This window comes from Porites lutea, chromosome 4 (genome assembly GCF_958299795.1).
Source record: "Porites lutea chromosome 4, jaPorLute2.1, whole genome shotgun sequence".
Lineage (NCBI taxonomy): Eukaryota > Metazoa > Cnidaria > Anthozoa > Scleractinia > Poritidae > Porites > Porites lutea.
The window spans coordinates 42,404,823-42,418,266 of NC_133204.1; the positions used below are offsets into that span (position 1 = coordinate 42,404,823).

Genomic DNA, 13,444 nt, shown 5'->3' on the forward strand with positions numbered 1-13,444 from the left:
ACCCCACTTTTTAATAGGCTATCTAGAGTACTTCTAGATCTCTAGAAATGCATTCTAAGCGGCGCTAAAATTTGTGACTGTTCTGTCATCCTAGGGGAACTCGAGCCTTTTCTAAAAAAAAATAGCCTAACTTGGGTATTGAAATGTGAAAAATTAAACTTCAGGAAATCGTAGGGAATTTATTAGATAAGCGTTGAAAATTCTACCTGCAGAAACGATCATCTAGAAATTTTTAGCCGTCCTCCAGTAATTCTAGGCAATATTGGCTTCTTCGAACAGATATTTTACAGAAAACCGTCGTTGGGTGCCCCTGTGAAACTCCTGATAGATACCAGTGTGGGCTTGGCTAAGGCTTTATTTCACCCCTTAAGAAGAATGTGACAAGCAACGAAATAAAACTCTATAGTAGTACTTTTGTATAGTGATCCTCTACGCACAACCTCAGCGATATCTAAATGGGAAAAATACTTGGTCGGTCTCCTATCCTTATCACCCTAAGTAAGACCAAAATCTGCAACTAACACCCCTAAGAGAGATGACAAAATTTAGACCCCCGTCTTTTACACGTGCATACACGTGCATTGGGCTCGTACACGTATATGGCTTTCATGAGTGTAAATTAACTTCCAATCTGTGGTAATCGAAATCACTGATGGCCCTTCATGGTTAAATTCCCTTAGAAAAGGAGACAAAAACGGCTGTTACACAGACCTACACTTGGATTGCGTCAGCAACGGCGTTATCCTTGGTTTCTTTCGCGTTATTGTTCTGGGACGTCTGAGTTGGACTATTTGGTGGCGAGCGATCATCTTTGACACTCATCAAAGATAGCGATAAGTTTGTATGCCCAGATTTGTTCTCCGTTGGGCTTTGTGGTAATGTATAAGCACTCGATTTACGACCGGCAACTGTCACAATCCTCCAAATACTTGTCCTAGTTTCGTTCCAATCGTTGTTTGAGGATCCAAATTGCCACGAACTTTTCCGGTACTTGCTTAGACCAGGGCAACAGCTTAGGGTTGCAAGAAACGCCTTGCGAAATTTTTCATTCAGCAGAATGTAAAGGCATGGATTTAAAGCGCTGTTGGCATGTGCTATCCAGTTGAATAGCAACTGAACTCCCATTGGCAACTTGTCCAATTGATCGGGTCGTACGTACCAGAAGTAATGATTCACATAGACTGGAAACCAGCAGACTGCAAATACCACGCATATGACGACCAGCAGTCGAACTACCTTACGTTTCGATTTTTCAGCAGCAGCGAGGTTGGTATCTGTTACATTCCCTGGAATCTTACGTAGCCACAATTTTCGGCAAATTAAGGAGTAAATGATTATTGTTATGGAGAGAGGTAACGCGTATACTATGACAAAAACGCAGATGTGGAAGCTCTTTAGCACTCTATATGTTTCGCTCAAGTCTGTGTCGTTTAGTGGTGCCCATGGCCACTCCTGTAAACAATAGTATACGCCTGGTTGTATCTCTTTTGTTTGAAACATTAAAACATAAGGGGTCATTAACCCAAAAGATAAGATCCATATAATTGCCGACAAGACTTTTGGCTTTTGGAAGAATTTCTCTTTCAAAGGAAAAAATATGGCGTAGAATCTGTCAAACGAAATCAGCATCATTGTGAAAACAGACGCGGAAATAAAAACTGGCATGACATAAAACAACGCTTTGCAAGTAATGCTACCCAACGTTCCCCCGATCCAAAGAGTGTCACGGTACAAATAGCCGACCGAAAACGGCATAATCGTGATAGTTAGCAGCAGATCTGCAACGGTCATGTTGGCGATGAACAGGTTTGTCACGCTGCGAGATGAAGATTTCTTCAAGACCACGAACAGACCAAAAGAGTTACCAATCAGAGCTACGAGGAAAATGACCGCATATGCTGTCGTAAGGCCAATCTTTACATTAATATTTATTGGAATGCCGCCAGTGGACTGTTGTGGGTTGGGGCCCCCGCTTGATGCGGTGGTTATGTTTGTTCCTAAAACAGAAAGATAAGACAAGTAAAGGTCAGACCTACGGAATGAGTAATAGATCGCTCTATTTCAGCGGGAGAGAAGGAAAAGGTGCCTACAGATTGTTCACAGCCTCTCAATAGAGAAGAGAAGTGATGACGTCACAAAAACTAGATTTGTGAGTTTACGATTGGTTAGCCGTGAGGGTCTCAATGGGGTGGCCGCTTTGACGGTCAATTTTTGACGGTTAAATTTTAGAGCTTTTGACGGTGAACGGTTTTTAAGTGGAAATTTACTCCGGCATAAATTAAAATAAACTGGTTCGGGTTTGGAGGTTGTCTTGGCCTTAGACTAATAAGTTTCGAAATATTTTCACGTATAAGCAAATTCTAAGGTTTTGTAATGTCTAGAGAGTGCGTTTTTGAGAACGTAGGAACTGGTTTTTTCAGTTTTGAGATTCTCCGTGAAGACCTCTGAAATGGTGAGATCTCAGGTGCCTTAAAACTTTTTGGCGGTTAATGTCAGTCTGCATTTTTGACGGTTGACGATTAAATTTTAGGCCCTTTTACGACTGATGATTAAACCCCATTGAGACCCTCTAGCATATCCAGTAAGAAAAAGATGAAAGATGAAAAATGTTCACCTGCTAAAAATTAGCCTAATGGTACAAATGGGTGCGGAAACAGAGGGCTCCCCGGGCTGCAGAGATATAAGCAACGTTACGCCCTGATGACTCAATATAAATCCTTCTAAAACATAGGCCTGGGGCCCGTTTGTCGAAAGTCCCGGTAACTTTTCGGGCCCGCAATCAAATATTCAAATCGAAATATAAAGAATAAGAGCGAGTGTCCTGGCCAGCAAACTACTCCATTTCGTTTCATTAACTGATAGTTTTATCATGTAAGATGCAAAACTATTGAAACCTCTATCTTGCATGTAAACCAGAACAGCTTTACTGGCCCGTTAATTATCGGGACCAGAAACGAGCCCCTGGATCGTTGACGTTTCGATCAAAGCCAACATTAGAAGCATTTACATGGAGAGTCATTAGAGCAAACCGGTGCTTATGTCTCCGCACCGCTCAAACAGGCTGATTTTTGGCAAGGAGGCTTTTTACATATTTTTCTTTCTGAATATTTTAACCAATCCCATAATTTCCCCAATTTGAATTTTTGTGACGTCACACTTCTCTTCGCTATTAAGTTTTCTCAACGCAAACTACCCAAAGGAAAAAAGCAAATAGCTAGCGAAACGCGCATGCGCGTCCATAAAGGTTCTTCTCTTATTAACCTAAAAACCCTTTAACTAGCGAATCAGAATCAGCAGATTTAAAAGTATACTCATATACAGCCGCTTCGTTATGTCTTCTCGTAAAGTATTCCGTCAGTGAAAAAAAATATCACCTGAGAGATCTTGCCTTTCAAAGTTTAGACGATGACGTAACAAAAGAGTTGCTAGGGTCAACATCGGCTCTGCCTTTTGTTAAGAGCCGATGTTGTTTGGGACCTATTGTCAGTAAGAGCATTCCAATGTTATATCACAATGCTCATTTGTAGCTGCGCCCCCGATAGAATGCTCCAGAGGGTCCATACCTACAATGTTATTTGGTGGTACATTGCGTACGACTTTAAGGGCTCGGTTGATATAGAAAAGCTGAATGTCATAGGTGATGGTGAACATTATGGCCTTTAACCAGCAGATGCCATACATTTTATCTCTGTGTTAACTACTTTATCGCTCTTTTCATTAAACGATAATGAAATAAAAAGTATTTCTTTTCACTTACATAAGCTGTGATGCTTGAAAAGTTTGGGTTTTGATTATTTGAAAAAAGAAAAACAAAAAACGAAAAGCAAAACCAAAAAGAAAAAAAATAAAACGAAACGTTTTGATTCCTTTCTGAATTGTACAAATTTCTCGTTCTTCCTCTAGCTAACTCTCCTCACGTACCATTTACTCCAGTAGAGTTCGTGCTCATTTTGCCCTTTCTCTTCTCTATAAAACAGGAAAAGAAGTAAAAGAAAATTAAGAATACTCCTGTATATCTAACAAGTCTCACAATTCATATTGTGTTAAAGGGGGTAGAGCTGTTACTATATAAATTAGTTTATTAATATAAGCGTTTCCCTTACAAAAACGCCGATTCGCAGCTGTGAAAGAATGTCAAAGATAATTATTACAATCATGGAATCTCTCTGTTTTCTAGGACACAAACTGCCGGTACTAATTTCTACTGTGTGATCTATCTATATTTCCGAATTATATTTACTGTTTGGAAATAATTTTTTGAAATTTTCTTGTACCAAATTATGTATTCATTGTATAATTACTGAACGAATGAATGCTCAAGGTTGGACGGGTAAATGAAGTTTTATTTACTAAAAAAAGCCCCTCGACAAACAGTCTTTCACCTTTTGTATAATTATTTCACACCCTTTTCAGTTTGCAATCCCAAGCTATAAATCAATGTCATAGCGCCCGATGCGCGAGACCGCCTCTTCGAGAAACCTGGCAAAATGATTTACGGTCTGGCTAGTCAAGGGCGAGGCCAAATCTTTTCAGGAGACAAACAAAAAGAAAAAGTATATCAAAAGGACACACAACTTTTAGTTTGCATTTACAACAGACAAAAGCTAAGACTTGGACAGACTGGGATGTGGATAGGTCGGATAGATTTCAATGAATGTGAATGAGATTTCTGTTGATTTTTAGAAGAACATCTGCTTTTAAAATGAAAATAAGCTTTTAATGGGAAAAATGGCGAAAATCACCAGACACCGCAGTTTTACGTGGTTGTTTGATTTGTAGAAAACGCTGAAAAAATTCATAATTCAGCTTTTCATTCTCAATAGTGCCTTAAATCAAAATCAAGAAATTAAATAATTTCGCCTGTCGTAAATTACCAAAGGACTATGTGAAATTACTTTACTGCTGAAGAGGTTTTATTTGAACGAATGGCATTAACGTGAAAGGTAGAATGTATCTAAGTATGTAATACTGACATTTGAAAGTTTTGCTGAAGAGGCCGTTTCATTTAAATGGCCACACACCCTGAATTTCATCCGGACTCATTTAAATTTAGAATTACACTGAATTTTGTTTCTTTAAAAAGTTTTTCTTGAAGACTTTAAGATCCAGCGACGCGACGCCAACGAGAACGTCAAAAAAAGCAATAGCGGTTTAATAAGCAATTAACAACTTTGTACGTGCATCACTCTTTTTGTGCATTTCTTTGCCATTTTTGCACGACTACGACGTAAGAATGCCTAATTTCGCCATTTATGGAGAACGTAAACCAGTAATGACGAAGTTTTATTTATCTTTCTGAACTTGGATATGGTCCCTTGAAATTCAACTTGAGGCGGCTTCGCCTACATTTGAAAGAACGCAAATTCACTTTTTGAGCGACGTTCTCGTTGCCGTCGCTTCGTTGGACCTTAAAGTCCCTCGTGTCTTTTTACAGCGTTCTGAAGCCATATTAACGGAGCACTGGCGCCCAAAATCCCGGAAAACGTTTAAGAGTGATCTTGTTTGAATAGCAAACTAGTTAGTCAGGGATGAAATAAAAGCTCAAAATAAAGCAACAGGCCAGATCACGATCACTGACCATCACTGAGAAAGTTGATGAAAGCAGAAAGTTGCTGAGGCATAATTAAGAATTATTCATTAAGGATTTTTCTTTGGAAAAAAAAACATCAACCAAAACTAACTGCATTCTCGTCTGTACCTATGATATGATAACAAAGAGATCAAAGACAACATCATGTAACGTAAGCTTAGGCAAAGAAATGTAACTTTGTGATTTGTGATATCTGAAGTGACATTCTCAAATATATTAGGACCAGAGGGGTCAAAAGGGAAGACATAATGTTATCTATAACCCAGCTCACTGCTTTTTGCTTCCTGTATGCATGAACACACAAGTGAGAAATGGCTGAAATAAGTCCTACCTTCTGGATGTGTCAGTTGATCCCTTTTCTTGCTTGTGACGTGTTTTTCTATTCAAAATTGAAAAGTATTTTGTCATGTTTAGATTTGCGTCCTCGAATGCATTTATCACCACGCAATGTGATGATTAAAAAAACATATAGAAATTACATTCATGCACTAGAAGATACAAAGATAACTCAAATTCCTTGATCAACTATGCTTGATAACGCCAAGTTAGTCAGTGTCAGACCGATTAAGTGCAGTATCACAAACCAACTTTTTCGTTAGCTCTTAATGCTGATCTATTTGTTTTGCTAGGTAAATGTGTTTGGTTTTTGCTATATGTTTGATTTAGAATTCAAATAGATTTATTTCCCAGCCTTTCTAAAATTTTGGAGCCATTTTTTTCTGGATATTAACAGGATGAGTTCTGTTGTTTTTAGTTGCAAGAATTACTTGTGATTCAGAAATTACGTTTACTAACGGATAGGAAAGATTTACACTCTTCTCCGCCTTTGCCCCCGTCTGTAACGCAAAGATAACTGGATGATTTGAAAAAAAGTTAAAATCATTTTCAAAATTGCCAAAATTCAGTGGTATCTGAGAAACAACTGCGTAGCACTTGGCGATTTTTATCACGCTACCGTACAGTAATTTAAAAATGTTCTCTCCGTAATTATATGGAACAATTTGACAATTTAGCCGATGTAAATTAGACTTACTACTTACTATATTTGCTGCCCGGAGACTAAAGAGATCACGCAATATTGGGCTTCTTAAAGAGATAACCAGCTATCAGTATCTGATATAAGGCGATAGTCTGACGGCGCCAATGCCCTATAGAGGCTTACGTTCAGAAGATAAAATACGTGCTGTAGAAATATAAGCGGTAAATTAGATCTCAATTCATTGCCTGACATGTGACAACCGTCCAATCAGAGTCATGTTGAAATCGAGAAGAGCCAATACCAGCCCGGAATTACCTTATTTATAAGTCTACAAGTCTTACTGAAATCTGTACGTTTTTGCATGAGCTTGAGCGATAAAATGCCATTTTTTGAGAAGAACATGTTAATCGCAACTACAGACGAGGAAGTAAATATATTAGGATATTTCTACCACAACGGAAATTAAGTGTCGGTTGTTAATCTAAAAGGAATGTTTTGAAACTAAACGAAAAATTCTTGTTTACCAGGGATGTTTACAATTGTAACTTTTGGCAGATTTTGTCAAGAATGAATTACACTACGTCGCGAAGTAAAAAAGATGAACATTCAACTATAATTACAAACCTTTCCAATCTGACAGATAGCAATGACAAGCGAAATAAACGAATAAGTCAAAAAAAACCTCTAAAGTGAAGAAACAAGTATGCTAAAAGACAATATTGAATTAATATCATAAACAGGAAATTTTATCTTTTAATACCTCAGGCAAAACATATTACAATAGTTTATTTCACTAGTTTCATGAAATAAAATAGCGTCATGATAGTTAGCGTTTGGCTAAAATAATTTTTTTGCTCAATGACGCCCATTTTTGTTCAGTAATTTTGAGAAAAGTTGAAATATTACTCATCTTGTTTGAAATTTTTTTGTGAGAAATAAAATTAGGGTAATTAAACGAGAACAGAGGAAATTTTTCTTAAAAAAACGCTAATGGAACTTGTAACGTGACTGTACGTTCTATCTGAATTAGCGACACATGGCTTATGACACACTGCTGCAACTTAAGGCTAACATGTCTATTTCTGATAGTTAATTAATTCTGTGCATCAACGTGCGGTCAGTCAGCCAAAGCTAAAGAAAGAAAATGTAGTTAGAATGAACAAGTTGAAATTTCCTTGGATTCATCATCATTATCGACAACGACCTTGGAATTAACGCCATTATAGCTCGCAAAAAGTTTTTACATCCATCTGCATTACTACAATCATGGAGAAAAGTCGTAAAACAGAGGATATTTTTTCAAATGTCTTGCAGTCTCCCCACCCTATACAATGTTCAAACTCAGGAAAAAATTTTGGATACACGAGTTAAACGTCGTATGTGGGGTAGGGGAAGAGAGAGGGTTGTCATGTACGGTTTTAAAACACGCAACAAATGCAAATTATACTCTCTGATTCGAGCATTCAGTTACGGTAGTGAACTTTAAAAAAAAAAAAGTGAATAAATAATAAAAACATACAGTGATAAATAAATAAATAAAAAAAAAAAATTAGTTAAATAAATAAAAGCATAAATAAAGACATACCGTAAACTTCCGATTATAATCCCCCCCCCCCCCCATTTATAGGCTCATCTACTTGAATGTAAACAAAAAACTACATCTGGTTATAACCCCCCTTCCGAATGTAAGCCCCCCTCTAGCATGAAATGAAAAATGTATTTAAATGAATTCGACTTTTTACGACGATTTGAGGCTTAAAAATGCGATCAAATTCAAACAGTATTTTGACCAGCACTGTTATGTAGCTTGTTTTGAAACACCTTTTTAAGTCCATTTATAAGCCTCTACAAACCCAGCCCAGGGCTGATAATCGGAAGTTTACGGTATTTGTTGTGGTTCAAGTTTATCTTTGGTTTAATTTTAATTCTTTTGTTTCAAACGCGTTATCATGCATTACCATACCCAAAAACAAAAGAAAAGAAAATTTAAACCAAGGATAAAAATTGAGCCACAACATATATATGGATTGGTGAAATTACGGTGAAGTTTCCAATCTTGTAATGTCAACTGAAAACCGATAAAAAATTTCTGCTTGTGAATATAAATCTATACTGAAATCAGGGATTCAAGGATTCAAGGATAACTGAAAAGGTTTTCTTTCTTCCTGAAAAGACATAGTATACGATTGAGGAAACTGATTCATCAGTAATGCGGATTTAAGAACAGCCCATTACTTTGGTTATCAAAACTGAACTAAAAACTAAATGGCATGCTAATGACTAAAAGCTACACCTAAATGGCTTTGGCAAACGTAGATCATTTTCAGAACTTATTATATGACCACTAAAAGCTACACCTAAATGGCTTTGGCAAACGTAGATCATTTTCAGAACTTATTATATGACCACTTAATGCAGCGCGGAAACGCAGAGAGTTGCACGCATTTCTTAAAAATCCCTTTACTTCACCTCGGCTAAGAAAAAGAGATTGAGTTCTTTTTGTGAAATTTCGTTCGTTTTGTGAAAAGCATAGAGCGTAGCCTTGAATAGAAATGTTAAGGGAAAAATAACTGAAAATTTGAACTACAATAGTTGAGTATATTTTTTGGTAAGGTAGCACTGGAAGTGGAGTGCTATTATTTTCTCATTCTGTTTGTAAGGGTTCGAGGTCAAGCATTTTTTATAATTTCCAGTCACGTAGCCCCGAGATGAACATCAATATCATTTGTGGAGGGTAAAATTAGCTTAGTTTTACCATACAAACTACTGATAAAACAAAATTACCGTGATTAATATTAGTGTCTATTCTTCATAACTGTCCAGTGCACTCAGTCACCCTGACCCTCGGGCACACTCAATACGTCGTCAGTTAATTTGGTTCCATCCTGACTCGTTATTAAGATACTGAAATAGACACGGCGCACCTGAATAGCTGACTAGCCTTGTTCGAACGCGGACTAATATATTGGTCATGGTGGTTTAATGCAGGTCCATCAACATTGTGCCAGCAACAGAATGGAAGTACCAGAAACATACAGCAGCTTGTACGAAAAATTAACAGACAAACTAGCTCCTTTTGACTCCTCTAATGTTTGAATCGCTGCCGTGGTAATAGCTACACTAACTAGTGGGCCTTGACCACATATAATAACTGACCTTTCGACAGGTTTGAACTCATATGACCTACCTTTCAAACACGCGCGGTTTTACTGCTGAATGGTAGGTTTGTCCCAAGCGTAAATACTGTTACCAAATTCTTGATGGCCAGGCAATTGAAGAGCAATGCTAACAAGTGGTAATGAAATTCATCTCAGTCGATGAACTTCTTCCCCATGTGTTAAAAAGAGTGTAATGTTCATTGCTAAAAAACATGATGACTTTTTGGCTTCAATAGAAAATGACGCACATTTAAGAAGAGTGTTTAGTATATGTGCATAATGATGAAAATCTCTGATTGTGCATTCACTTAAGTTAATTGTGTTTCATTCCATGGGCCGTGGCACGCGCCAATAAGCAGACAGGCCAGTCCGTTACCACACACAAAGCAAGTGGATTAAATAACTTGCGCACAATGAAGCAATCAAAAAGTGCGTGCTCGAAAGTGAATAGAGATTAGTTAGCATTGAAAGTAGTAGTGATGATGTTTACTTATCAATATAAATGTTATTTTTGTTAAAATTTGAGTCGGTCACAAAAGTCTGAGTGTATAAAAACTCACACGTCATGGACTTCGGCTCATGTTAGTTGCTGACGTAACGGATGCTAGGTAGTCCTGGCATAGACCATAATATGCAAATATTCTATGAAACTAAACAATGAAACAACATTCATTGGTTTAGGTACTACCGATTTAGTGCCTAATCGGAACTCAACCCCTCGAGGCCTTATATATCATAACAGAAGCGTATAACCAGGGGCACCCAACGTCAATTTTTAGAAAATATCTGTTCGGAAGACGATTTGAGACTAGAATTTTCGGAACATTTGTTGTAAAATTTCTTGCTTGCCTGCATCTTCTAGAATTTTCGAACATCGAAAAAATGGTATAATTGCCGGTTTTTTAACGGATTTTTACCCTAAAAAGGTCACCTAGAATTTTTCGGGAGCCTTTTTTCTGGCTGAAATTTTCGAAAAGGTAAGTTTTGATCTCTATAATTTTCGGATCACTAGGCTTTCAGCTAGGAAATCCGAACAGATGAAAAATTTCTAGGGGATAAAAATATGCCTATATCTGCCGTTTACATACTAAAATACGGTGAATGTTATGTTTAAGTGGTTTTGAACTATACACTGACTATATTCTCGTTGGGTGCCCCTGATACACCCGATTCGGGGTTATATGCTTTTGATCATAAACCCTGAAAAGGTCTTTATCTTCGGCTATTTATGAACTTCTCACTTATCTAAAGACAAATTAATTCTAAGACTAAAGAAAGAGATGTGACGCAATACAGTGAGTAAAATATGGTCGTATATTGACTTGCGTGAAAAGTTACGATTACAGAGAATATGTCTAAAATCTATTTTTTGCCCAATATGAAAAATCGATAACGTATTTTTTAATTATGTTTTCCATAACTTGCCGTCTCTTGCTATAATTTGTCATATAACACGTCTTTTTGCCCAGTGGAGAAAGGTTTTATTCAGAAAGTTAAAATTAACCCTCCTAAAAAATATTTCATGTAACAGTGAGGCATTTCAACAGGTGCATATTAAGATAAGTGTTGTCTAAAAATAGAAGGCATTGAACATGTAGAAAGCTGATCGACGGAGGCAAAAATAGCACCTAAATATACTTTCAATTCAGGACGTGATCTTGTTATTATTTTTTTAAGATTTCCTTTCACATTTAAACCATATCATGTTAGGGTTTTTTAGTACAATTGAAATTAGCTTCCGAGAAAGCGGGAACAAACTTGAGACTCTAGTTCCTGACGGTATTTGAACACACACATAATATCCCTGGGTAGTGGCTGGACGCCGCTAGATCGTCATCTCCTTCATAGTTAGTCCCATCTACTAACTATGTCTCCTTTGGTCAGCGTGAATCCTCTAGTTAGGGTATCAGGTTTCCTTTTCTAGTTTTTTTTTCTCACTTCGACACTGAATATAACATCTTTTTTATTTATACATGGACGCACGACGAAAAGAAAATAGATTAAACAAGTATTAGTCAAAGACAGAATAGGGCGGTAAGGAACTAACTGAAAACTCTGCTCCACTCTACGGGTTTAAATTCGGACGAATGCACACGTACAATTGACGCTGAAGTTAAATAAGTGTCTTTAGTAATAAAGGGCCTGTTTGACTTGAGAATAATGAAAGATCTCTATTTTACAGGAGTTAATTTCCCTGGTCTTACTTTTACAAGGTGAAGTATGTCAAGTTTTCTATTTTGATGTTTAAGGAATCTAAAATATTCTAAACGATGGGGGACATCAGCACAATTATTCTTGGCACACCTCAGATTAATATATTTACGATAACAACAGGACCTATTTTCTTTATAATTCAACAACTATCTCTTTTTTTGTTTTTGTTACATAAGTGAAAAAGGCTTGAAACGATGCAAAAAATGAAAGATACTCGTACCTCTAGAGCAGTGGTTTTAGTTTTTGTATTTGCTGAAGAGAAGTTTCTTGAACATGTATAGTAGCCGATATTCAGGGTTTACTCCGTCATATCATAGTTCGCTTGATACCTTGATGTTTTCAATCACCTAAAAGAATTGAAATACAATAAGGTCAGAAAAACTTGTTGCAAATTTGCCATACAACAATACATTGTAACTAACAACTCAACTTCTAAAAAATGACCCAGTCTTTCTTAACACCAAATTGCATTGTATCGGAAATCGAAAAAGAAAAAGAAAAAAAAAAAGGAGATTGTCTACTACCTGAATTCCGAATTTATCAAATCAGTTTTAATATTCCTCACTTCTAATCAACAACCAATCTTCCGACTGATTGATTAGAAATGCCATTTGTATTTGCGGTATATAAAATCATACTCGGGTTTAGTTTCCGTTTTATATGAGGAAGTTGTTTTCTTATGCAAATGTTAATATGTGCCGCAGTTATTTTACTTAAATAGTGACACAAAGCCATAATATTGAGTAAGAACGAACGTAAAAATATAAACAAAATTGTGTAATAGTCAAAGAAGAGGTACCAGTTGTGTTGTAATACCTTTTAGTGCTATGATTGTATTTGCTGTTTAGACATGCTCTCACGCAAAATGACAAAGCTTTCGTTGTGTCCTGTCATTGACCAAGAGTATATCTTCCGGGCTATTTTGATTAATGCTTCGTATTATTTTAACCTAAGGCTTGACAAATGAGACAGAATACAAAATCACTTGCCAAAACAGGTAAATAGATTAATAGCGGATTCTAATATACGAAGGTAATTTTGTCTTTAATCCGTTTGCATGTACATCTTTGTGAGAGCTTTTACCTAATATCACACTTAATAAAACATAAAACCTTTCTTTAAGCATCGCCTTCGGGCGTTAAAGAAACAATTAACAGACAAAAAAGGGGAAAAATCTTTGGTTCAATACATTACTACGTCTTTCAGAAAATTAACTTGTTTAATCTTTTAAAATGAACAATTTACAGAAGCTATTTTCAACTTGGTGCATTTGCACAGCGTATTTGTACAAGCTAACAAATTTGACAAACGGAAGGTCTTTTTTAATATTCACTGAATCTGTGTATTTCAATACAGGATGTTTGATTTCAACTCACCCTTTGCAATATGATATTATTTGTAAGCTTATTCATGGCATCTTAGCTATCCGTACTTGTGTCAGTCACGAATGATCAATCACAGCTAGAAAATGAACTTCACTTTTATTCCTCATGCGATGTTGCA

The 13,444-nt window shown here is 36.6% G+C and overlaps 1 protein-coding gene across 3 annotated transcripts; it reads right to left on the reverse strand.

Annotated features, from left to right (window-relative positions):
- Positions 1-195: 195 nt before the first annotated feature.
- On the reverse strand, positions 196-12,858 carry LOC140935757 (substance-P receptor-like). Of its 3 annotated transcripts, XM_073385322.1 has the most exons (6): positions 12,758-12,858; positions 12,162-12,288; positions 6,631-6,773; positions 5,922-5,969; positions 3,922-3,966; positions 196-1,997 (listed from the first exon to the last, which is right to left on the reverse strand). In XM_073385322.1, the coding sequence occupies exons 5-6, from the start codon at positions 3,947-3,949 to the stop codon at positions 712-714; spliced, it is 1,314 nt and encodes a 437-aa protein (XP_073241423.1). In that variant the 5' UTR covers positions 3,950-3,966; positions 5,922-5,969; positions 6,631-6,773; positions 12,162-12,288; positions 12,758-12,858; the 3' UTR covers positions 196-711. The 3 variants fall into 3 exon arrangements, with proteins under 3 accessions (XP_073241423.1, XP_073241422.1, XP_073241424.1); XM_073385321.1 differs by lacking the exon at positions 12,758-12,858 and having other exon boundaries at positions 12,162-12,514; XM_073385323.1 differs by lacking the exons at positions 12,162-12,288; positions 12,758-12,858 and adding an exon at positions 6,885-7,205.
- Between the last annotated feature and the right edge of the window lie 586 nt (positions 12,859-13,444).

Excerpts from the sequence above, each read along its gene's own strand:
- LOC140935757 (XM_073385322.1), bottom strand. The coding sequence starts at position 3,949 with ATGAGCACGAACTCTACTGGAGTAAATG. Across the intron at positions 1,998-3,921 it reads GAACTCTACTGGAGTAAATG|GAACAAACATAACCACCGCA; the intron begins GTACGTGAGGAG and ends TTTCTGTTTTAG.